Consider the following 25,974-nt stretch of genomic DNA (forward strand, 5'->3'; position numbering starts at 1 on the left):
AAAAAAGTAAACACATTTATTTGAGCAAATAGAACTAGAAAATCTCAATATATTACTACAGTGTTTCTTTGCAAGAAACTATTCATAATAGGAAGCAACTATTACAGCCACCATAACATACTTCTCAGTTTCACATTGAGCTTGAACCCAAGTGTCTCTTGTGACATCCCAGACCCATCTACTGGCAATCTGGAGGAAAAAAAAAAGAACAAGGTATCAATGAATTAGCTAACAAACATTTTAAAATTATAATGCATACAGGTAGTCCTCACTTAACAATCCCAATTGGGACCGGAATTTAGGTCGCTAAGTGATGTGATCATTAAGCGAGACATCACATGACCAGTTCACTTGGCGAGGGCAATCCCAGCAATTCCCCTAAGCAAATTTTACCAATCGTTAGCCAAGGACCCACCCCAATCCAAGCCATTCCAGGCTTGGTTCCTCCCAGCCCTGAGCCTCAGTAAGGTAGAGGACTGCCTCCAACTCCCCCCATCTGCCTATCTCCACCCATCTCTGCCCTTTGGGCTGCCCTGCACCCTGCCTTGCAGGGCAGCAACTACTTGCCATGCCCAGGAAGCCGCAGCTGCCCCAGCCCAGTCCCACCTGCCTATCTCCCCCCATCTATGCCTTTTTGGCCCCCTGCCATCCTGTGTTTCGCTGCCCCAGCTGACCTTGCCGTCTTCTTGCTCCCACTGCTGATGAGGCATGCCCAGCCTGGCTGCTGGGCCAGGCTGGGCTAGCTTCAGCTGTGGAACAAGAAAAAAATGCTAAAGGCAGCCCCTCAATGGCAGCTTCCTAAAATGCCCCTTTTTACTGCACTCTTGAGTGGGGCTGGAGCTGGCTTTGGCTGCAGAGAAAGGAAAAGAAAACCCAAAGCAGGACTGGGCGTACCACGTCAGCAGTAGGAGCAAGAAGATGGCAAGGTCAGCTGGGACAGCAGAGCACAGGGCAGCAGGGGGCCAAAAGGTATAGATGAGGGGGAGATAGGCAGGTGGGGGGAGTTGCAGTGCCCCTGCGGTTATAAGTGCGGGCAGGCTGCCATGCCCCCAAATGTTGATCACATAACTGTGGGGGCAGTGCAATGGAGGGGGCGTTGGTCATAAATCACTTTTTCAGTGTGTTTGTAACTTTGAACAGTCACTGAACCAATGGTCAGTAAGTGAGGACTACCTGTAATCACATACCAAATTTATTGCAGCAGCTGAGACTGCTGGATTATTGCCTGGCCAGCTTAACAGAATTATCTACAAATTGCCAAAAATTAAAGTAAAAATGCAAAAGTTGACATAATTTCTACAGTGCCACCACATGAATATGTAGCATAGTGGCATGATTAGAGGATTCAGCCTTTCTTTCCCCTCCTGGGAGGAAAAATCTCCCAGGAGATAAAATCAAACTTTATTAAAGAAAAAAATGTAAAAAAAAAAACCCTTTTAATTTAAGAGCAAACATTCTATATCAGGGTTCCTCAACCTCAGCAACTTTAAGATGGGTGGACTTCAACTCCCAGAATTCCCCAGCCAGCCAAGGAATTCTGGGAGTTGAAGTCCACCCATCTTAAAGTTGCTGAGGTTGAGGAACCCTGTTCTATATGGAAGAAGATAACAGAGCTACCCAGATCACAGTAACATAGCAAAGTTATTGCAAATTAAGAAAGAAAAAAATCTAAAAGGAAATGAAATGTTGTGGTCTGATACAAATGAAAAGCTCTGCCTAAAATGTTAGATGACACTCCTTAACAGATGGGACCTGTGTTGTGACCAAAACCTGGCTCACCAAAGGCAACCAAATCACTTTGAAGGTACAGTGAAGGTACAATTTTATTCACGCACATACAAGCAATGACACAGTATATACTGGATCCCCAGCAAAGCTTTGACACTAGCCATACTATCTTTGAGATATGGTCCCTCCCTGCCACCATTCAGGGTCAGTTCAGCTTGCTGTGAATGTTTTCTTACAATGGCACTTTCAGCAGTTCACATGTATTGGGGCGGGGACATCTCATAGGTTTGGTATAGAATGCAGCTTACATGTGTATGGAGGTGGAGGTACCTTATACCACCATGCCCTTAAGTGCCTTTTCTGTCAGACCTGATGGGACAGCTAGATGTAACCAGTAAAGTTGTTGCAACAACTTTAGTCACATTAGTTTGTGCAAACAAAGTGCTTTATTTCATCAAGTGAACTGGAACTGGTTGGTTATAATATGTGCGAAACCATTTATTACACTTTTAGTACCTTCAGTCAGCTGCAGCTGAATCTGAACGTGAACCTAGTAACAAAACGAAAGTTTCAGCTATGAAGGCCATTACCTACATGCTCTGCTTGCATTTTTCCATGTGCATCTTTCTAACTGTTCTTGAAAATGCTGGAATACAAGGCCTTGCGTGTGATTTAGCAAGGTAGTTCACTCCACCTTAGCAATCTAATATGGTCCCATTTGAAAAGCAATATTCTGCATATCTGCAAGAGGCAAATGTCAGCATTTTTCAGAGAACAGAACAGGCTAGCTTATCTACTTACGTGTACTGACTGACCAGTCTTTTCCACAAGAAACGCTTGAACAATATACTTGTAACGATCAAACCCCAGCTCCTTGACACCTGCTAATAAATCTTCTGTGACAGCTGTACAAATGATGGCCCCATTGAATCCAGTATATTTGAAATCTTGAAGTTTCTGCTGTTAAGGAGAAAAGAAAGTTGCCAATAATTGTTTTTCTATAGAAGGTCCATACAGTATTCATTTAATATTGAAAGCTATTCCATAAGTTTTAAATATCCTACTGGTATATCATTTTTCAGTAATAGTATTCAATAGTATATAGTATTCAATAGGGTTTGTAACTCAGGATTTTTAATCAAACCTATAAACAATAGGACTGTACTCAGTTTGAAGGCTTGGTCCATTATGATTTACAGTTTGGAACTTCAGTTTTAAATGGTTTTTACACTATCCCACCAATTTTAGAAAAACTGCTGTAAAACTGCTGTATTTTGGCAAAGCACTATTGCAATTTATTAAAAATGAACCTTTGTTTTAAAAGATGGGAACTATTTTATTAAACCAGTTAAATATAATTTCTTCTCATTTTAGACTATATTTGTGCTAAAAACTTTTTTTTTTAGTTTCAGACCACTTTAGTTTTAGATATTATATTTCCCAAAGAATTCTGGAAACTGATTGTTTTGGAGGTGTTTACTCCTACTTATTTTTTTATAAAGTAATTTTAATTTAAATTAGTTAAATACACACACACACACTTCTCTAATACTGCTGATATTTCTATTAGTAGATGAGGATCATGAACAGGCTCCATTTACTTTAATGAGTTATTTGCCATAAACTCCATTTTGAGTTATGATGTACTGTTAATAGTGAGATGTAACAAAAAGCAAATTCAGCATTAGGTAATATAACATGTAGATTTGGAGCCTAATTCTTATTAAAAAAAATACTTTACCTTTAGAATATCTTCAGCTTTCTTCCTTAGTATATGAGCCTCACATTTTCTATAAGGTTCCATCCTGTAAGTGTTAGCATATTTTGGTCTTGCAAAGCTAGCCTTCAATGCTAAGAGCTCAGTTTTTGTGAAATCTGTGACGGATTCTTCATCTCCTTGGTCCACGCCTGACATTTCATAGCTTGAAGCTCTGTGTTTTCCTGTCTGTGAAAACTAAAACCCCCCAATATGTACAGCTTTCTTTTAGTTCACTCACCAAATTAATATGATAACACTTAAACATAATAAGAGAAGTTAACTGAATGTTCTGATTTGTAACCACTGCCAATTCTAAACTATTGGCTAAACTTATTTTAGAGTCTAGAATTTCTATTACTGAAATCCACAAAATATTAATTTGTTGTGTGCAGAACCATGGACTTTTTAAAGCCAGCTATTAGCTCTCATAGGTACTGAAATAATAAAACTGAAGATGGGAATGGATTTCTGAGCTTCCTAAGGAACAATGAAATAAAATGAAATAGGCTTCCATTTTGAGCTTTGGAATTTACCACATTAAGTTATTCAAAGAGATGAAAGTGAGGAACAGAACCACAATTGCTGGTGATATACACATACTGTATATGTGACTTTTAAATCCTTTGCAAAAAGAATATCCATTCTTCAGTTTCACATCAGAATTGTTCTCAATTAGATGATCTTTAGTCGAATGGATGAATACATGTAATACAGAAAATACGGCTATACCTGATCATACCTAAGTAACTTTACCAATTACTGTACTGCAAGAAAATGTCATTTCATTTTTTCTATAGGGCATTTGAATATGTCAGTATTCAAGCATCTTATAAACAGATGTTCTGCAAACATATTGATTGTTTGGAACACCTTTAAGTCAAATATAAAAATAAATTTGTGCTTTCAAGTTTTTGACTCTTGGCAACTCCCCCTGCAGTTTTCTTGGCAGCGTTTTTTGGAAGTGGTTTGCCTGTTCCTTCTTCCTAGGGCTGAGAGAGAGCATATGCCTGGTCATATTATGCTTCATGGAAAAAGAAAAACCAAAATCTCAGGCAAGAAAATGGGGGGGGAAAGGTTAAGGAATTTTGAGCACATGCCCAAGATGATCTACACCAGAATTATATAAAATTTTATGAGCACTAAACAGGGATGTAATACTGTACCTTCTATGCACTTGAAACAAAATATACATTGAATCATATAAAGAGCATGAAAACTTAATGAATTACTAAATTACTAAAAGTTGAGACAGTGTAATATCTCTATCATGTGTGCCAAAGGTAAAGGATATAATGATTCTTGACTCAATACCTCTACCATTTTTAAATGTTTGTTCTTAATAAAAGTAATTGTGGAAGAAACTAATATTTATGTACAAAAATTTATATGTTTTAAATAGTCTCCACCCAGACCTTTGGAGCGGGAGAGACCTCTCACTTTATCATGCTTGCCATCTTTTATCTTTTTTATTGATTTTACAGTATTGTAATTTCTTTGATTGTTGTGAGGCTCCCAGAGTTGTTGAGAGTCGGGGAAAATACAAGTTTAATAGATGATGATGATGATGATGATGATGATGATGATGATGATGATGATGATAATCAAGCTGGCTATTTAGCCGCAGGTTTCTCTCTCAAGAAGTAACAGATACCATTAAATCTATGAAAATAGGAAAGTTCCTTAGCCAGATCCCAGTAATCAATGATGGGTCAGCACATTTACCTGTTGCTATACCATGTATGGACTATATGGCACACTGACCTGCCATCTACCAACAGCACCTAATGAGCAAGGTGCCTGACTATCAGTCCACTTGGACTCAGAATAGTGGCACTGGGCTGATAAGAAGGGACCTGCACCAAACTTCATTGTCCTGGCTGTTCTGGCCTCCCTTTTATCACCATTATGATGAATGTTTGAAATTAATGCTGTTTTCACTGATACAGTTCATTAGTAATGTTGTTTGTGTTTGTATTGGTTTTTTCTTTCTTGTTGGTTTAACACAATAAAAATTAACTTTAAAAATGAAAATACAGCTTCATAATACAAGTAGTCCTTGACTTATGATGGCAATTGGGACCGGAATTTGTCACTAGGTGGTGCATAGAGTGACCGCATCACTTAGTGATGGCAATTCCTGCAGTCCCAGTTGCCATAGGTCGTGCCATCAGTTAGTCCCAGGCCTGCAGGCATGTAAGTGGCTGCTGCCAGATGGGGGATGAAGCAAGGGGGTGCGCGGGAGTGCAGGGAGGGTTGGCAAGGATGCAAGGGGGTGCACAAGAGGCACCGCGTGGGTCAGGGAAGGTGCATTAGTGGCCAGCATGGCACAAGTGTAGAGTGGCTGGGGGAGGGTGTGTAGGTGAGGGTAACTTACCCTAGTGACCTGCGACTTTTCCTGCTGGCTTCCCCATTGAGTTTCTGGGGAAGCTGCAGGGAAGGTTGCAAATGGCGATCATGTGATTGTGGGGTGCATGGCAACTGGTCGTAAGCTCGAACAGGTTGCCAAGCACCCAGATCACAATCATGTGACTGCAGGGGTGCTGCAATGGCCAGAACTCTGAGGACCGGTCGTAACCACAATTCGTTCAGCACCATTGTAACTTGGAAGAGTCACTGACCAAATGGTTGTAGGTCGAGGACTACCTGTGCCTATATTCCACACAGTTCTAGGTGATTCACAAAGTTAGTTAAAACATTGTCAAACACAAAATCTTCACTGAAAAAGAATATATTTAAAACAGTGACTACAGCAAAAAGGCATATATAATGAAGTCACTGCAAAGTCTTCATCAACATTCAGAACACTTGGAAGGAATGTGAGAGAAGGGTCTCCGATTTGATAAAGCTATCGTGATAATTACTTAATAAACCATATTCTGTCTAAATTACTTTTAAATCCATCTAAATTACTGCTGCATTGTATACATTCTGTTTTGTCTACCAAGTATCTCCCAAGTTGTATTTTTATGACGAAAAACAAAACTACAGAAACTAAAGAAAACAATTTATTTTCTTCACATTCCCGTTTCGTCAAAACTTCCATTTTGACATAAATCTTGCCTTTAAACCACATTGATATCCTCTTGGCCTTGCAGTTGCTTTTCTTAATTGGCAATACTCATTCTAAACAGATTTCAGTCCTTGGCACTTTATATAGTCCCTAAATGTTTGGACAAACATTGCCTCTCCCAAAGGCAAAGATATTCAATGTTATTCACAGACTCAAGGTAGAAATCATTTTGCCTTATTTTTGGCACACCAAAGATAGCAATCCTATGAATACTTTCCAAGTTAGGTGTCCTATCTAATTCAGTACGTCTTACCTTTATTTAAACCAGTGTTTTCAATCTTGGCAACTTTAAGATGTTACACTTTAACATCTTTAACACATCATAAAGTTGTCAAGTTTGAAAAAAACATTGATTTAAACAAAAGGACTGAACTGTAACCCTGGTAAATTACTGTATGTCTCACATCTGCTCAACTTTCAGTGGATCAAGTATTCATTATAACAGCATACTTGATGAAAAACCCAGACAGGGTGATGCTGATCCAAAGGAATGTCAAATATTAGTTTCTATTATGTCATCTGTGTGATTGACACTTAAAGAATTTGTAAAACAGACATGTTCCAATTTGAATGGTGATAGCATGATAGATAATAAAGAGAAGCAAAGATAATAAAGCATATAGAGAAGCTAGAATGGCATACATGTAAGTTATTACAAGCAATAAAATGTACTTCTTTACAGTACACAATCAGAATATTCTGAATAAAGGCTCCTTAGGCCTACAGCACGCTTGGTATATAGACAACATTATTATTATTAACAGCAACAACTCCTCGTGCATCATAACACCATTTTGGAGTGAGCACACATCTAGACAGCTTTTTAACCGAACGAAGGCGTGGGCTCTGGTTTCCAAAACCCATCATTCCAGCAAAACCGGTGCAACGAGGTACCCCGCGAGACCCCGACACCGAGCGTTCTGCTCCGCCCACTCAATGGAGAGCCTCTAACCTGCTGGCCCGCCCCAAAGTTGCTCCGCGCAGGCGCAGATAGAACAGCGCCTGCCTAGGCTTACCCGGTGGAGCTGCTCTTTCTCTGGGGAGCTCTGTTTTCTTCCCCAACCCTGCCCGACATGGGAGGGGGTGGCGACCAGCTTTTTTTTGCCTTTATCCATTGGGGGCCCCCAGCTTAGGCAACTGCCTGGGGCAGACGGTGAGTACCCGGCGCAGCAACAGTCCGCGCGGACCCGTTACGAGCAGCCCGTCAAAAGCGCGAGGCTGGTTTCTGCCCGTGACGTCAGTAACAGCGAGCTAAGCAACCCAAGAACCAGAACCGAACAGAGGTAAATGCCGCGGATGAGCCTCCTAGAATCTGGTCGCTCTCCTAAGGGGGATTGAAGGATTCTGGGAATTGTAGTTCAATTATTGGGGCGAGGCGCTAGGTGTAGCGAGGCCGCCTTGTACCGGTACAGGTTGATTTCTTTGCCTGGTTTGCTGTTTTCTTCTTTTGCTAAGCGCCAGGCAAAACAGCTTAGGGCAGAGATTCCTAAACTTTTTGCCATCACACCTCCCTTTAGTGTAATCTTAATGTGCACACCTCCCCTAAAAATACAAACACCAAAATTAACACAAAGGAACGATGAAAACAATACAATGAAGGTTTAAGGTGCACCTCACAGTTTGGGAAACCCTGGCTTAGGGCATCTGCGTTGGAAAGGGTAGAACCCTGGCCTGGAGACGTAATGAGCATATCATCTTCCTTGCAACTTGCGCACAGTGTTTTTGTTGCTATTAAAACTCTGGTTTTCCTAAGGAAAGAGAAGGTGCACAAATCATGGTTATAAGGGAAACTGGATACCATTTCACAGTGGCAATAGAAAGTTTTAATTTTGTTGGTGACATTCGAGACTCGTGACTTTTCACAAGTTAAGTGCTTTCACGGGGTTAGCTAGGCAGAAGTGCATCTTAAATGCAGGGGTTCTGAAACTGCCTGGCAGAATTAGTATTAATGTTGAACCATTTGCTTAATCATGGCCTTCATTTTGATGTATTGTTCTGGGATTGCATTGTGGGTTTATACTTTTTTTAAATGTGATATCTGTGTTAGGGCTACCAGTCTGGGCTGCAAAACTATGAATGACCACTAAAAGGCAGCAGCAACATACTGATATTTAATTACACCAAAGCATTGTTAACCAATTTTATTCAGTCCTCCTACTGACCTGCAGAATGTGGGCACATCAGCAGGGTGTGAAAAAAGTAGCTCATTGCAGGATTGTTTTAAAGGTATTTTCAGTTCCTGAAATATGGGGATAAATGGCCCACTGTTGATATTGACAGAGCAGTTTTTAAAAAGTTTTAATTGGTAATAGAAAGCATAAAAAGCATCTCTGCTATCTTTGGGCTGACAGCTAGGGAGGAAAAATGCTATTGCACTACCTACCAAATATCCATGATTTTTCTCTTTACTCTGGACAGCATTCACTTTCATCCTATAGGGAAAAAGTCCAAAATATCAAAACTTCAAATCTCCAGATTTGAATTGTCAGCATTAGAATTTTATTTTCATTTTTGCCACTAGGTATAAACCATGGGAGTTATCCATACAAAATATTTTAAAATTGTGTAAAAGTAATTCTGATAGTAGTAATTCTGTTCACAGACAAAGCAAGTTAGGCTGTAATAATTCCCTTATTTTTATATCATCACCTGCCCTTTTATTTCATTTCAGATGTTCTTAGCTGATCCACCATCCACTTGCCTTTCCTCTACAGTGCACTACATGGTTTGTGAAGCTGGATTTGAGATGAAAGCAAGCTATGCTGTCAGTAGCGTTATATGCAGCACTGGTGAAATAGATTGGGGATTCATCGCAAAACAAGTACAATATGGAGAGCAAGGTCTCTGTTTCTTCTAAATGTTGCGGCCATACATTGGTATTCTCAGGACAGTAAGACATGCTTCTGAATTAGCATAGGCACTGAAGATCTTTTATTTGTATTTTGGAGGAAAATATTTTTGTTAAAAATAATAGAATTAGAATTCCTGTTTTTAGTAATTTAGCTTCAGTGGTCATTATTTAAGATTACTGCAGAAAAAGGAAATGTTTGCATTCCTTAAGGGGTTTAGGGGAAGCACTGTAGGGGAAAATATTTTTGAACCATATTTTTTATATTTAGTAGTACTTGACAGTATTCTTGACTCGATGCTATAGTTGGTTTTTGTTTTTTTAGATTCAACACTGGATTATATCAAAAGTGTGAGATCTCTAGGTCCCTTATGTGAATCTATTCACTTACATTTGAAATCACTTACAGTGGAGCAATTTGAAAACCAGTTTGTGATGTGGCTTCAATGGACAAACTGCTCAGAGGTAGAAAAATGTTGGATTGGATCCCTATTCCAAATATATTTACTGTAATACAGATCACTATATATGATTCTTTGTTAAGTAATATAGGTAAAGAAAAGCAAGGAAACATGGCAATCATACATTTCACAATGGGGAAAAATAGGAAGCAAGGATAATAAGAGATTACATTGTATGACTATTTGGAAATCTCTAGCTAGCTGCAAATACATTTTGGAAGGAGAAATTAGCTTTTGAGAATACAGCAGCACAGTGTTCTCCAAACAGGTGATATTCCCTCAAAAATGTGTTTTTACTATTTGCCTCCCAAACTCCTAGATAGTCTAGGATGTCTTTTCTGACAGTGTATAGTTCTGTGGCTTCTCCACACTGGGAATTGTGCCCTGATGCAGATATGGTTGCCCCAGATTTAGAGCTGTGATAAAATTGTCCATCTAAATCGAAGCTAATTCTGAAGAAGCAAGGCTAGCAAATCATGCAGGCCTTCTTTCCCATGTATACACAGTCAATCTAGAGCAATTTTTTTCTGCAGCTACCTCATGGATTGTATAGGTTAGCTGGCAAGGATTTGGTGGGTGATTGATTATATTTCTTTTGATAACTTTTTGGCCATTTCCAGTTCTGTGGAAGAAGCATGTAAATGCTAAATCAGCTGGACAGCAGGCACTTTTATGACTCAGTGTAACTGTTTCCATTATAAGCAAAGTGGGAGATGTGATTTTGCATATAGCTGGAGAAAAAGACAGGAAAAAGAGCTAATTTGGGAATAGACCAAGAAATAAGCATTGCGTTGTCTCCTTTAATACTGGTATTTTCAAAGAGAAGCTCAACATTTCAAGTTCGTAATTTTGTGATTTTTGGATTAAGCATTTGTTAAGTAGAAGGAAGGATTTTCTTTTTATTATATGTCAAAATATATTGATGATTGGTGATTAAAAAGAAACTGTTAAATGGTCTAATTCAAATTATGTATGTAAACTTATTGAGCTCTATTTCTTCCTAATATAAATACACTGATAAAAATAACATGACTACACTTATTTTTTTCTATCTTTTAAACTACAGATATTTCTTGAAATGTTTGATACTGTAAGAAGTCCATGTGATGCAGCAGTTGCACTCAGTTTAATGAAGCTTACATCATGTTTGGAACGTGCCTTGGGTGATGTAAGTGCTAAAATCTTGGAATCTGCCAAACCTAAAGTCACTGAGATCCTTTTTACACTCAAGAAATCAGTGTTTCACTTCCTCGTTTAATAATTAGAAGGTCACAGGTTCAGTATACTGTAATTACCAGCTGGTTTCTCTGCCTAGGCACTGAGAGTGGTTGGCTTATAAATGTTTGCTGATGGAATGGACTTGAGAAAAAGGCTGATTACTTGCTTTAGAGAATTATCCCTCTCTGTTGGATATGCAGAACTCGAGACCTCTTGGAATCATAAACCCTGTGATATTAATGGCTTGATCCAGAGCATTGTATTCTATATGACTAATGCAACATTCATCCATAAATATTCCTACAATACATTTATGGAAAGCTAGGCAAAGTCAGCCCAGTTTAGATATTTAACAGTTCATAGGCATATTTACTTGACAACCCATGCACCGATCTCAGTGTGGCTTATTCCATGCTAGGTGTGCCTTGCATTACAGTGCAAATCCATTACACTGTCCCACTCTAGAAGCTTTAGGCCAAGAAGCAAGGAAGTCAAAAAGGAACAATCTTCTAATTACACCTCATTGCTGGGTTTCTAAAACTGTAATTTAGCCATCATTTTGCATTTTTCAAATTTTTAGCCTGAGCATTTTTAATATCAATAATCCAATGAAGAATTTTAGTGTTCTGGTCTATGATAAACCTGACATCCTACAATAGGAATTGAATGAGTTTCTACAGGGCTTCACTTTATGTGCATTTGGAAGTAAAGGCAGCAAGACAGTCATAGGATTCACAAGACAATAAACCAGCAGCAGAATTCACAGTGAAAGATTATTGGGCAACTTTCCCAATTGCTTCAAAACCTTTCAACTAAAAATACTGCCTAATTGTACCAGTCAGCTTACATCCTTGTTTGTGGGTTTGTGCTATCCTTGGATGTGTCCTCTTCCAAAAATCCAAACAGGCAGGCATCAGCCATACTTCATTATGCTTTGATCATCCAAGAACTGATATGAAGTTGCTTCATAGTTCCTTGCCTGGACAATGAAATTAAAGTTTCAGTGCCATTACTTTTCTGTGTTGCTTTATTTCAAATTGCTCTTTTAAGCATAAAAGAGAAGTTTGATATGATACTTTTAACAATTACATTGACTGGGAAGGGCAAATATTCAGAATAAAATATATTGCATTCTAGGTATTCTTATTAATTGGGAAAGATTGTCCTTTTCTTCTAAGAGATTTGCTTGCATCTCAGGAACTTGTTTCTATCTTTGGGCAACCAGTGGTGAGTGTTAGATTTTTAATTTCAAATTAAAAATGTTTACATATTTAGTATATTTATATTTATTTAAATAAACTGTATTTTTATTCAATGGCTGACTTTGAACAATATTAATATAACAGGGCTGTTAGTAAGTATTGAATACGAGAGTGGGATAGGGGATATTTAAACAAAGGTTGGGAGTTGGTAGTCAGTGAGCTAGTGAGGTTTTGTAGAGAGGTTTTACAGGGTAGGAATTTTGGGTTGTTCATTTGTTTATATACAGAAAAATAGATAAACAGTATATTGTTTTGAAGTATTTTTGTTCAAATTAGATGGATATTCTGAAGGTGTTTATTGGCTCTCCAGATGGTCTAAATCTTCGTAATATTTTGTGGCATGGATTTGTATCAGCTGAAGAAATTCCTGTCAAGTAAGTGAAATTAATTGTGATTCTTTTTCTTTTGTATCAGTCACAATAGAATTAGAAACATAACTGTACAATAATTGAAGGAATATGTATTCATCTAAAAAGGGATAGGCTACTCACATCCAACTGACATGTCAGTAGTTAACTGAACAGGATTGTAATTTATGCTTTTATAAGTACTTTCTTCTGTTTCAATTACTTCAATATAGATAACCCTTTCTCTCAAATATTATTGTTTGGGAATGGTTGATGTGTATTATATTTTCTAACTGCATTGAATATCTTATTTTCCATAGATATTTCTCTATGCTACTTTTTTTAACAGCTGGATTGGGGCAACTGCTTAATAATTACTGCCTTCAGACTCAGTCTACTTTAGTTCATCGGCCTTATGTATCTTTCACTAATCTGAAAGAGCTACATATTTTTCCAGGTATTTGTTTTATGGTTTACTGTTGAAGATGGTTGAATCTAACATATACTTCTTGAAGTATTTCTGTTTCACTTTTAGCCAGATTTAGAATTTGGAACATTTATATAAATGAAGCTTCCTGTAGTTAAAGCATATGTTCTAGGTACACAGAAGACATAAAGTGTATTATTTTACTTCATTTCATTTCATTTCAATCTGATGAGCATTTGCACATAGAAATCATCTAAGGCCAATTCTGTATCTTTTTCAGATGCGGGATGGGTTTGTCCCAGTTACAGATACAACAGGCAGGGTAGCCAGCCATCTTCCCAAGCCTGCTTCCAAATGGGAACTAAAGAGTTGTCATGTGTGTTCCCATGTGGGCTGTGCCAGTTGAGAATTACTGGAGAGCACTAAATTGAGAAAAAAACTACAATACCAGTTCAGTACATATATAAGAAAGCATTTCACAAATGGGGAGAAAAAATATACTACAATTACAAAAATACATCTCTTCCTTGATAGGCCTAAATTAGTTTCTTCTTAATAATATTAAGTAGAGTCTGAATAATTGGATTTAATATTCAGTTAAAGTTTGCCACTCCTTACCCATCCTGACTTGAAAGGGAATGCACTGCTTGCTAGAACTTATTTAAGCCACGAGTTTATCTAAAAGAGCTAGATAAATTAAAAGTCTAGTCTTAGGACAGTCTTTTCCAAATAGTGTGTGGGAGAGGCTTAAAGGTGTTTGTTGGTTTAGTTCTCTTACCTATATTTTTAACACTTTCTGTTGTATACAGATTCATAAAAATATCACTTCATTGTTGCCATTCATGATCAGTAAAGTTGTCCCATTGGTATTGGTGTACCTTATCTGTAACTAAGCTGGTACCTAAGTTTTCTTTGTATCCTTCTCCCCATCAATCCATTTTCCTTTGAAAATCATATCTCTTAGATTGTAAATCTGAGAACAGGAACTATCTTATTTCTGTTCAGCCTCTGTGGGAATATCTTTTGTGAGGAGGAGGGGTAAAATGAGGATAAAAATGCTTCAAATACAGAATGCTTTGTTTTCATTTTTTAAATGAAATGCTGCTCTAGGAAAACCCACTTGGGAAAAGTCACTCGTAGTGAATAAACTTGCACTGGACTTGGCAGTTAAATCTTACAAGTGGTGGTAGAAGCATTATTTGAACTGATAATTTTAACAGACATTTATTATAGTTTTTTCTCCATAATAAATGTTAAAATTCTTTTTTCATCATGCAGCAAAAGCTCCATCCCAGTGCATGTTCCTTTCTTCTGTTTCATAGATCTTAATCACAAACTCTTGTCACTGGCTGGAGAATTAGTAACAAAATCCAATATTGTACTGAAGACCATGTTACCTTTTTGGACTGCTGCAATAACTTCATTCCAGCAGGGAAGGTAAGAACTTGCCTCAAAAAGATATTTTAATCTTTTTTAAGCAGTTGCAAAACTGATTTTACTCAATTGGAATGCAGGGCATCATTTATTAGAGGTCATTTGCCTATTGGCCATAAGTTGCCATTCCTTGCAATCCTTGGCATAAGATTCCATAAACTGCCATTCCTCGGTGTAAGAATTTACAAGTACCATACCATAGAAGCAACTAAAGAAGATTGTTCTTTCCCCATAAAATGCCCAGCAAGTCTATTGATCCTTAATTCACACTAGAGCCTAAGGGCTTCTTTATTACACCAACTAATAGTATGGTCCAAGCATGGTAAGATTCCCTGTTATCATACGTTATGGCATCTGAACAGTTAAAGCCATTTTTCCACATAAAGTAAGAACAATGTGTGATACAATTCAATCTCACAATAATATCTCTTTCAGGTATGCAGACTGTGTTATTTTGCTACTTCCTCAGCTGGAAGGTGGGCTTAGAGTACTCTTCACAGCAGTTAATAAATGTCCAAGCAGACTAATGACAGCTGAGGTAATTTATCATTACAGTCGATCATTTTTATCTGTTGTAATCCAAATGTTTTTAAAAAAACAATGGATTTTGTTGAAAGTTATACATAGTATACTATATTACAGATTGGTCTTGATTTATACTGTATATGAATGGTTTTACATTGATACCATTGTTTAAACTGCTAAGTTGTTTATACTGTAGATCTTTGCTTTGCAGTCGCCTTGACAAAGGCATTTAGGTAATGTGTGGGGCTTTTACCCAGTAAAAATAGGTCCACTGGAACTTGAGATATTCTCCCTCTATCTCTCATGAATCTGTACACGAATGTAATTTGAATCTGTTCAATTATTGTTCCTCTTAACAGCTCAGTGAGGTGTAAAGTCTTCATCGCTAAGCCACACTTTAACATTCAGAAATTAATGTTAGAATTGTGTGCTTCTCCCCCTCTTTACTTTCTCCTTTCTGAGCTCACTGATTCTAATATAGTGTCCCATAATGTATAAAAGAAGTAACTCTGGGTTACTGTCCATTTAAAAACAAAAATCTTAAACCATAATATATAGTGTATTATTATGTCTCTCTGCCTCCCTGCAGGGCACTGGTATCCCATTTTAACTTATAATCTTTGCTGAAAGCTTGGTGACCTTGGGCCAGTCACTCTATCACAGCCCTAGGAAGCAGGCAATGGCAAGCCACCTCTGAAATCTTGCCAAGAAAACTGCAGGGACTTGTCCAGGTAGTTGCCCTGAGTAAACACTGACTTGAAGGCACTGAAAAAATAGAAATAAGTACTTTATGCAGCTTGCCAGCACATCCAAAACTCTATTTATCAACAACTTTGCTGCTTTTTTCTGTAAGTTGAGTTTACAGCACGGACAAATAAAAAAGGGAACATAGGCTATTTCACATTCCTAGTGGTCCCTAGTGCAGAATGCTGAAAACATTTCAAGTTTTGGTCCATTAGAATACAATCTATTCAAAATGAACAGGATGTTCAGAAAAAGATTGTTCCAAGTTCAGAATAAAATAGTTTTTTTATGATTTTACATACTCTGGGTAGGATATAGATGGAGAAACATCACTGTAGACAGTGCAGTCCAGAGAGCTGAACAATGTTGGACCCTCCAAGAAATTCAAAATTCTGCCAGTATAAAGCCCACAGGTCATAATAAAGAGAAAAGAGGCATTTTTAAAACATTTCCACTCTGTTTTTTATGGCTGCTACTGCTTCCATCTCTTAATAGCAGCATGAAAGAAATCCACATGGGGTGGCATAATTCTCCTTCCATTCTGTAGACATCTTAAAACCTCAAGATTCATAGGATTCCAGCCTTTGCCAGCATACAAACAGAATATTCCCAAACCTACCCTTTGTTTTCCTCTACAGCAGTGTTTTCCATTTTTGGCAACTTTCAGGGGTATGGACTTCAGCTCACACTGGCCATGCTGGCTAGGGAATTCTGGGTAAGGAACTCCACATGCAAGGAAGTTGCCATAGTTGGGAAATACTGCTCTACAGTAACAGGGCTGAAGAGGTTCCATAAGAATTGGGGGATGCAGACTCAACCTTCATTTTTCTCCAGTATGAAATTCCCTCTCTGGCTTTGGTGGAGGAATTTTTAAAAAGTCTTACAGTCTCTGATAAAGAGCCCACAGGATTGCAGCTTTAGCATATTTGGGGTTGGAGAAATGGCCAGGTGAATATAGATTTTAGGTGATTTTAGGTTGAAGGGAATGGCCAGGTGAATATAGATTTAGAATAGCCAGAGAATATAGATTCTCTGCACTCTCTTAGATAGAGAAAAAGGGGAAGTTAGTAACTTATTTCAATATTATGCAGACTGTTGCATTGTTCCCAGCAAATATTTATTTTATTTATTTCTGGTATTTCTATGCAGCTCTACTCTTATATGATAGTTTGGTAGAAACTTGTTTTTATTAGTTAATGTCAGAATCGTAGTATAAAAATGCATGACCACACTCTAGTCTGTATATAAATATTATTTCTGATTATATGTAAAGTACGTTTCCCTTTTCTTCTGGAAATGAAATGTTACAAATAGTAATGTTTTACTTTTATTATTTTCTAGTCATCTTCTCTATATACCACTTTTGATGAAGTAAGTTCCTTAAGAGATTCTTTGAATTATGTGATATAGTGATATAGCTGGTCAATTGGTCTTTTAATTTTGGCATGCTAATTATAAAATTACAGTATGGGAAATACAGTGAAGACTTTCCTTTGAATATATTGTTGTGATTATTAAACTTTGTATTACTATAACAGCCTGTGTGTCTTATGAGAAGAGGTAGAAAACATTTCACAAATGGGGAGAAAAAACATACTACAATTACAAAAATGCATCTTTTCTTTGATAGGCCTAAATTAGTTTCTAATCAGTGATATTCAGTAGAGTCTGAATAATTGGATTTAATATCCAGTTAAAGTTTGGATACTGAATGTTTATGGTATAGAATGCAGTTTGTCGCTCCTTGCCCATCTCGACTTGAGAGGGAATGCATTGCTTGCTAGAGAAGAAATAAAATTTTGTGGCCCCATATAAAGGCTGTGGTAGGACTACTATTTTCTTTAGATTCTATTAATATGGCCAATTTCAACTTACCTTTATTAGACAGGATATATGATGTTGAAGGCCCAAATAAGGTTATTTGGGGGTGAAACTGTTTATCAGGATTCTTTTCAGTCTGGCTTCTAACATGATTTTAAGATGTTAGAAAATCAAAATATTACTCTTGATTGCCCTTATGTATTGTCTGTGCCAAGAATGAAAGGAAGGGCATGTCCCTAGCAATTCTTCTGGGGCCACATAGCAGTTTTCTTATACACATGCATGTATACTCATATCGGTATGGAATGAGATATGCCACAAGTGCAAGCGAAGCCTAATTTAACTTCAAACCTGCTCACCCTCTTGGGTACAAGCTAGGTTCTGTACTCAGAGACTATCTTGTAAGCCAACATACTGCGGCCTGCGCTCCACCAACTATGAGATACGTACCAATAGAAGAGAATGAGATGAGATATGTGCCATGTGTTGGAATATGCAGCTTGAAGTGTTGTAAACCATATTGTTCTAGGCGGAAGAAAAATACAAAGTGAAATCATCATCATCCATATTGTCCCTCTGATCACTTTGCAAGGGTGGGCCTGGGAGGTACTATTTTGCATTGTCAAGTTGTAGATTGCATTGGCGGAATCTAATGCTTCCAAGAAAGATATAGCAAACATGTGAGCAAGGGCTGCAGCGGCCAGACCATAGTCAATTCTGCCTGATTTTCCTTAGATAAATTGCAGAGTTCCACTGCATGCCTCTGCTCCCATTAAATTAAAACCTGTTCCGTTAATTCTGAAATGTCTTTCACACCCCTTGCTTTTCCTACGTAGATACTAGCAAAACAGTTGAATAATGAAGAAATGAATCAGCTCCCCATAGTCCTTGGTGAATCAGCGATGGTAATGCAATTAAGTTTTGGTTTTTTGCGTTTCAGTTGGGAATGCTGAATGCTTCTAGGTTCACAAATCCATGCTCTACACACTTTTCTGACATTAAGCTTAGTCGGCCTTATAACTCTAAAAACACATTAATATAATTTCACTATTAAGTGCAAGATATCTTTGGTCAGTCTTATATGGAAGACAGGAAGCTACATTGGTTTCTATATTCATATGCAGCATTTAAGATTGGGAATAAATTACATACTGTATTATCTTGGTATTAGGCCACAATTTTAAAAAAAGTACAATTATGGACACGTGAGAATGCCACACATAGTTTTGCATTCATTTTTCATTATCAGAAAAAAAAACATGATTTATGGAGTTTGTATCCAACTATTGCAGAAAATGGCAACTAAGGTCCAACTTAAGTTTTGACTTCCACCAAGTTTCCTTTGATGCATGACTGTGAACAATTGGAATGTTTGCAGTAGAACAAATCTAATGATAACAAGAAAAAAGATTTTTAACAAGATGGGTGGTGACAAATTTTATATACATGATTTTTCATCTTATTGGCACATTTGGCAGGAATTTTTTTGGGATTTTTTGAACCATCAAGAAGGTCCACGTGTTAGAGACCATCTGAGCCACGGAGAGATCATCTTAAGTCACTTCCCAAGAGAAATAGCAAATTCAATGCTTTCATTTTCTATTACTCTCCTCTGCAGATTTTCACAGGATGACTTGGCTGCCATTAAGGTAGGAACCATGCTGAACTACATTAAATTTTAAAATACATTAATATTATGCTGTTGTAGCTTTCAAATCTAAATGTTTATGTATTTAGAACATATGGTCTCCCTCTGTCTCTTATAGCGTATCTGTGTATTTTATGAACCTCTCTTTGTGGATACAGAACAACCAGGTGGCCTGGCTGAAGTCCAACGTTTAAGATGGCCACGTGTCTGTCACATTCCCTGAAATGTTATTTCTGAAGGGGAGATGACCATCCTGAATACCATTTAATGTAACATAAAGGCATAAAGCCAGAAGTAAATTCAATAGTTTATCTGTTTATATGACTTTTTAAAGAGAGAGGCAGTGAGATTACCTTTGTTCTCCTTCCAGTTTTCTATTATTATTATTGGCTGATTTATTTTTTATAATTGAAAGATATTCTCAGATTAGGTTTACATACATGCATATGCAGTATTCATCACATTATTCCCTTTCAAGGTAAGCAATGTTATGCAAAGTTCAGAAAAGGAATATGAAATAATAAGCCAAAGAAACTAAGGCGTAAGAAAAAGAAAAGGAAAGATTTCATATGCATATATCATCATGCTATTCCATTTCAGAATAAGCAATGTCATGCAAAATGCAGAAAAAGAGTAGAAAGTAGTAAACAAAAGAAATTAAAGGCACAAGATAAGAAAAGTAAACACAGCTAAATAGTTTAAATCAACACTATTCACTATATAAATACCTTCCTATCCTTGCTTCCACCAAGTCCATTCACCAGTTCATATGTTGCCTTTTATCCTTTAAAATTCTCACCTCTGTCTTTTTGAGGATTATTTCAGCCCTTTCTAACCACAACTTTCTCAGTCTTTCTCTTCCTCTCAGACCATTGATTCTTCATATGTTTGTTTTGCAATTTGATCCTCATTCATTCTGTCTGCATAATCAAATCATCTGAACATTTTCTTCACTTTTATAATAATTCAGCACCCATTCATTCTTGTTCCTGGCCATTCTTGTTTTATCACATACACCTTTAACACTTTTATGTTTTTCCTGAGATACTGAACTCTCACTTCCCTAGAACGAAGTGGGCAGAAGCAAGCTCTTATACATAGCAGTTTTTACTTGTTTTTACTCCCTCCCTTTCTACCAGCACTTATTTATTTATTTTTCAAATTTATATATGCCACCCATGTCACTATACAAGTGACTCTAGGCAGTGTTACACATAAAAAGCTATAAAATCCTAGAAAAAATATATAAGTTAAGAACTACAAAAGGTTAAAATTAAGCTAAAAAGTTAAAACTACAGTACAAACTAAAAAGGTGGAGAGAGCATCCTCAGCAGTGTTTCTCACGGTTCTCAAGGTTTCTCAACCTTGGCAACTTTAAGATATGTGGACTTCAACTCCCACAATTACCCCAGCCAGCAATTGTGATATGTTTTCCCATAATACATATAGTGCCCAAAGTGCCAAAACTGATTGGTATGCCCTTACAATTAGCATGGAATGCTACATATGGTATGGATGTCATAAGGCTGGTAACCTCATCTACATCTTATCTACCTTCCTAAAAAGCATTATGTGAAAGTTCAGAAGAGAGTAGTGCCATCCATGCAACCACAGTCTACCTAGACCTAAGGACAACTTTACATGTTCCTTATATTACTAGCATCTAAGATTAAAACATATGTATAAATGGGAGAGAGATTCTTTAATACTTTTCCTCTTGGTATTTCCAAGAGTAACCAGAGGAGGAGAAGGAGGAATGATGGTGATGGTGATGAGGAGGAGGATTAACATTAGGAAAATGGCAAACAATAAAAGATTAAACAGCTCTTGCCATGTATATAATTCCAGCCATAGATTTTCTGCATCATATATGTTTCACTCACAAGAACATTTAGTCTCATAGGGCAGACCTCTTAGCTGTACCAGTTAAGCTCCATCAGAATCAGTAGCAGTACATTGTAGTTTGCACAATTGTTTTTTAGACTTTTATTTTGTAATAAACCTGTTAATTCCAGTTCCTTAAAATTATTTCAGTGCATTGCCCTTAATTTCAACAGGAAGTTATTTGCAAAAAATGCTTAAAGTGGGATTGAAATCTATTTGCATTTTATTATTTAATTTGTCTTTAAACCAGGACCATGAATTCTTAAAACTGCTAATGACCTGTGCAAATAATTATTGTACCAAGTTTCATCCAATAACTCAGCTTAAGAAACAGGTATGTAGTAGTCTTTTTCCTATTGTCGCTGCTTGGTAGTGAATTTATACTGGCAGCCTTCCAGATACTTAAACTGAATAGTCATATTAATTAACACTGCTTTAAATTATGTCAATGAAAGAGTGAGATGTGTGTATATAAAAAAGTCCAACTTGTTAAGTGAATGTTTGACAGCACCTGAAGTCCTGTTGAAGATTACAAACTGCCAAAGAAGTTTAATCAGGAATAGATTTATATTGTTTGTGAGTTCTAGTTCAGAAGATGTATTAAAACATCATTAGCAAATCTGGGCATTGGCATGGATCCCAAAAATTCAAGAGGAAAATTCCCCTTGATTGCAGCCCAGCACCAGAGAAAATCCTTAGGATCAGGGGACTTTTAGGAGTGGTGAAAGATAGGACACTATTGGAAAAACTTTCCCACTCATCCCTAAGGCAACAAAAACCAGCAGCTGAAAAATGCTTTGACATTTTTCAGGGCATTCTCAGTAAGAGAAGGCAAAAGTTAGAAGCAACCAATTGCAGTGGCTTCTAGCCTGTTCTAAATACGGCTTTGGTTTTGTCTGTTAAAGTTTGCTGATTTGGTGGCCCTGTAACACAACATGTTTGAGACTGTGGGAGTTTCTTTCATCATTAGTTTAATGAAAGTAAGATAGTTAGATTGTTCTGTAATTCTTGTTTTTCTTTCTAGATACTGAACTGCATAAAAAGTATCACCTCATGGCCAGATTTTCCTGTAGTGTCTGAAGAGCAAGATAAGGAAATGACAGGGTAATACCTTTTTCCCCCTTTCCTTCTCAGGGTCAGAACCAGGAGACTGAAATAAATGGATGAGGAATTTGATACTTCTGTGTATACCCACCAGCTTCCTTCTTTTTTTCTCATAGTTACAGGCTTTTATTAATTCCAAATTGATTATAATGAGGGGAACAGCATAGGGAGGTGTTTGAAATGCCAGACAGTTGTGTGTGTGTACATACATAGATACATACACACACACAGAGTATGTGTTTCAGTTGACTATCCCAAGTATCCTCAACCACAGGCCCCATGTAGCCCTCCCCATCTCCAAGGCATTTTGTGCCTCCTTCAGTCCACTTCTCAACTATTGCTGATTTTGCATATACCTTCTTCCACTCACTTTTTGGCACTTGCTGGTTTTCTTCTATCCCATTGCTGTCCATATTTCCTTATGGATCCAGAAATGGCAGAGTGCAAGAAGACTATTGCCACTATTAGTAGAGATTGGCTGCTGCTGCCAGACCATTCTTCCCTGCCTTCTGAGTCTGGAGGCTAGAGTGTCCAACTGTAAACCTTCTGATTTCTACACAGAGGATTCTGTCATCAACAAAGTAACTTAAGTCAAAAAAGGAAACACTACTGGCTTACTATGTGAGGAAAATTAGCACGTCTCATACTATTTACAACATTTAGGCCTCAGAATTTATAAAATATTAAGAATCCCAAACACCAGTTGGGATTATACAAAGTACAGGGATTAAAACCAGGGAGAGACCTATAAAATTGGGAGTTTAGGTCCATCTTTCTGTCCTTTATAGATTAGATAACTTGTGTGTGTTTGTTTTGTAAAGTCCTATTGTTTATATTTTTATATGTCTATGATAAAAATTCATAAAAATGGCAATTTTAGTTTTAGGATTTATCTTGTAGTTCTTAGGTGGAACAGCAAGGAGTGCCAAAATGGGTCACTGTAAAAGTATTTATTGCTTGTTTATTTTCATCATAGACCAGCAAAAAACTAATAACAATCACTCTAAAATAGAAATTAAAATATCACATTGACAGAATAAAATAAAGCAAAAATAAAAATTATTAGCATAAATCCCTGCGAATTACAGGGATTAAAACCAGGGCGTGACCTGTAAAATTACAATCAATAGTCTGAATGTTATTAAGGTAGATAAATATAGATAAATATACAAGAAGCACTACGATTTATAAGACGCTACAAGAATGTAAAGCTATGCTAACTTATATTGTGCCTAATACTTGCTGAAGCCCTAGTAAGGTTTGTTGGGATTATGACAGTTATGGATCATATCTCTGGGACGTTGCTTGAATGATGGTTTGGTCTGATCAAATCCCAATGGAATTAATACACTCTGCCTTAGAGTGGCACTAAGTAATTTCCACTAAGAAGTCTGAAAGAAGCCAGACAGCTTGGGCTGAAAATTAGTTTGAGCCAGTAACTAACATGCTATTTGTGCATGAGTTTTATCTGGAACCATTCCAGCCTCAGCCCAAAGGGTTCAGTTAGGAACACAGTGAAGGACCCAAAACAGATTCTTTAAGAAGCTTGATTGTACAGCTTCTAATGGTTCTAAATTCTTATGTGCATGTATTTGGAAGCCCTAAGACAGCTGCACTATTACTTTAGTCTCAAATACTTTTAGTCCACCAGGTATATAATTACCTCCTATTGTGCAAAATAAATCTTAGTATGGCAGCTACACCATTTCTGACCTTCTCTTTTAGAGATTGAATTTGGGGCCTCCACAAACCAGTGGCATGAAAAACAGTTCCAAGGTATTTGAAGGCCTGAACTTGTTCAATTTTATTCCTATTTCTTTGCCACCTATAATTGCATCCAAAAGGCTTCTTTGAAAAGAAGATAATTTTTGTTTTTTTATAATTAATAATTAAATTGCTACTTATGTAGTAAGAGGCAATTGATTTTAGCGCTCTCCTTAAACTAGTCAGTAAAGTAGAGATGATGGCTGCATCATCTACATATAGGATCTACAAGCCAGTACTGGAGGAAGATGTTCTAATTTTATGAGTGTATTAATATATGATTGCCAAGTCTTATCTGGAAGTAAATGTTGTTAATGCAGCATTTTAATGAGTTCTAGTAAGCATCTGTCAATAGACGATCTCTTCAGTTCGGACCACAGTCATTCTCTAGAGTCAAAGGCTGTTTTAAAATCAATAAATGCCACAAACAAGGCCCCCTTGGTAGCAATATATATTTCTCAATTAGATGCCAGGCAGTGTGAAAGTACACTGAAAGACTAAAATATCAACAGTCTTTTTGGCAGACAAATCATCTGGAAATAAAAACTTTTTTTTTCTTTTTAAGGGAGCAATTCTACTACTACGTCATCATATTTTAGGGCAGAGGTAAACAGTCTGAGGTCTGTGTAAGGCATTGAAAGCCTTGGCTGCATTCTACAGAGAACATGAAAGTAAATATTATTAAATTGTAGATTTTAATATGACAGAAGATAGATAAGATTAAATGCAAGATTGGAGAGGAATCACATTAATTATCTTTCTTTTTTCAATGTAAATTGAAATTAAATCTAATTTAGGTTTTGTTTTGATTCCACTCACTGTTTTATGGACCCAGCTAGTTCAAAGGCTCAATGTAGCCCTCACTCCCAAAAAAATGCTATACTCCTGCTCTTGGTTTTCAGCTTAAGAAGTGGGGATTGTTGAGATGTAAAGTACTTATTTCAGTAAAATTAATCCTTATTTGTGCCTTGCATAAAAAAATAGGAAACAACATCTTGCCTGAACTATGATTTGTGTTATAATACCTTGATTTTATTTTTAGGTCAGGAAAAGATACTGCCCCTTGTATTCTTCTGATCAGTGATATTTCCTCTCAACTGCAACCCTACTTGTCTGTGAATGTTACACTGTTAGGTGATCCTGTGAACAATCTGCTAACTGAGAAGTAAGTTTTATAAGATGTTCTGTGCCCTTTTTCAAATGTGAGAACATTTTTTATTCTATTAATGCTTTCTCATACTTGGGAGTTTCATTTCTATTAAAAGTCATAACATTCGGCGGTTTACTGGACCAAACTCAAGCAAACAGCGTTTTAGTTTGCATGATAGATGATTCCAACCATTTTGGAATAAGTTGTGGCTTATTCAATAATCCATGAATAAATTGATGGATTAATGTGATATATGAATGCAGCCATCATGTTGCCTAGCTTGCATTTCAGATTTGGATGACATTGCAAGCTGCATTTAACAAAAATGGAAATAGCTTCTAAATTCTTTGTAGTTACTCTAGAGAGGTATTGAAAAATCCTTGTTCTTTATTTAATTTGCAAGTACCCATACCTTTGTTTAAATTGCTAGAAAACAGATATTTGCCATAAGTGCTAACTAAGTTCAGTGCAATCTTTTGTTCTGTTCAGGTTGCTGACTGAACTTTGTAGCAAGCACATTCATACTCTTTTCTGTCCACGATCTGTCCTGGAAATCATTGTGGTGCTTCGCCAAATAAGCACGCAGTGCCATCATGTGTCATGTCAAGTCATTTCAGTTTGTGAAACCAGATATAAGCAGTGGATAAACAAGTCACTGAGATCACGCCAACGGCTTAACTTCCTGCGCATGAGAAGAAGGTAGGAAGTATCTTATTTTTAAGGGAATGAGAATTTAATGGAAGATGGTTTTAAAATAAACTATTTAAGAAACTAATTTCA

General features: G+C 37.0%; 2 protein-coding genes across 5 annotated transcripts in view; one reads left to right on the forward strand and one right to left on the reverse strand.

Annotated features, from left to right (window-relative positions):
• Positions 1-7,703, reverse strand: DYNLT2 (dynein light chain Tctex-type 2). Its single transcript, XM_025172537.2, has 4 exons — positions 7,574-7,703; positions 3,470-3,682; positions 2,530-2,688; positions 1-189 (listed from the first exon to the last, which is right to left on the reverse strand). Exons 1-4 carry the CDS (start codon positions 7,670-7,672, stop codon positions 79-81), a joined length of 582 nt encoding a protein of 193 aa, XP_025028305.1. The 5' UTR covers positions 7,673-7,703; the 3' UTR covers positions 1-78.
• The window catches only part of ERMARD (ER membrane associated RNA degradation), a 23,093-nt gene continuing 4,667 nt past the window's right edge, over positions 7,549-25,974 (forward strand). The window contains exons 1-16 of one of the 4 annotated variants that reach the window (XM_007437200.3): positions 7,549-7,840; positions 9,229-9,397; positions 9,731-9,870; positions 10,933-11,034; positions 12,222-12,311; positions 12,623-12,720; positions 13,014-13,150; positions 14,443-14,557; positions 14,990-15,092; positions 17,165-17,194; positions 18,481-18,549; positions 19,123-19,293; positions 21,427-21,510; positions 22,201-22,280; positions 25,087-25,209; positions 25,684-25,893. In XM_007437200.3, coding sequence (XP_007437262.1) covers positions 9,229-9,397; positions 9,731-9,870; positions 10,933-11,034; positions 12,222-12,311; positions 12,623-12,720; positions 13,014-13,150; positions 14,443-14,557; positions 14,990-15,092; positions 17,165-17,194; positions 18,481-18,549; positions 19,123-19,293; positions 21,427-21,510; positions 22,201-22,280; positions 25,087-25,209; positions 25,684-25,893 — 1,721 coding nt within the window. In that variant the 5' untranslated portion in view covers positions 7,549-7,840. Of the gene's footprint in view, positions 7,841-9,228; positions 9,398-9,730; positions 9,871-10,932; positions 11,035-12,221; positions 12,312-12,622; positions 12,721-13,013; positions 13,151-14,442; positions 14,558-14,989; positions 15,093-17,164; positions 17,195-18,480; positions 18,550-19,122; positions 19,294-21,426; positions 21,511-22,200; positions 22,281-25,086; positions 25,210-25,683; positions 25,894-25,974 lie in introns of those variants that run through there. The other 3 variants (XM_007437201.3, XM_025172534.2, XM_025172536.2) reach the window with 3 other exon arrangements.

The sequence above is a fragment of the Python bivittatus genome, unplaced genomic scaffold, assembly GCF_059951505.1.
Source record: "Python bivittatus isolate LINGU-HERP-01145 unplaced genomic scaffold, Pbiv_v1 ctg000020_np1212, whole genome shotgun sequence".
Lineage (NCBI taxonomy): Eukaryota > Metazoa > Chordata > Lepidosauria > Squamata > Pythonidae > Python > Python bivittatus.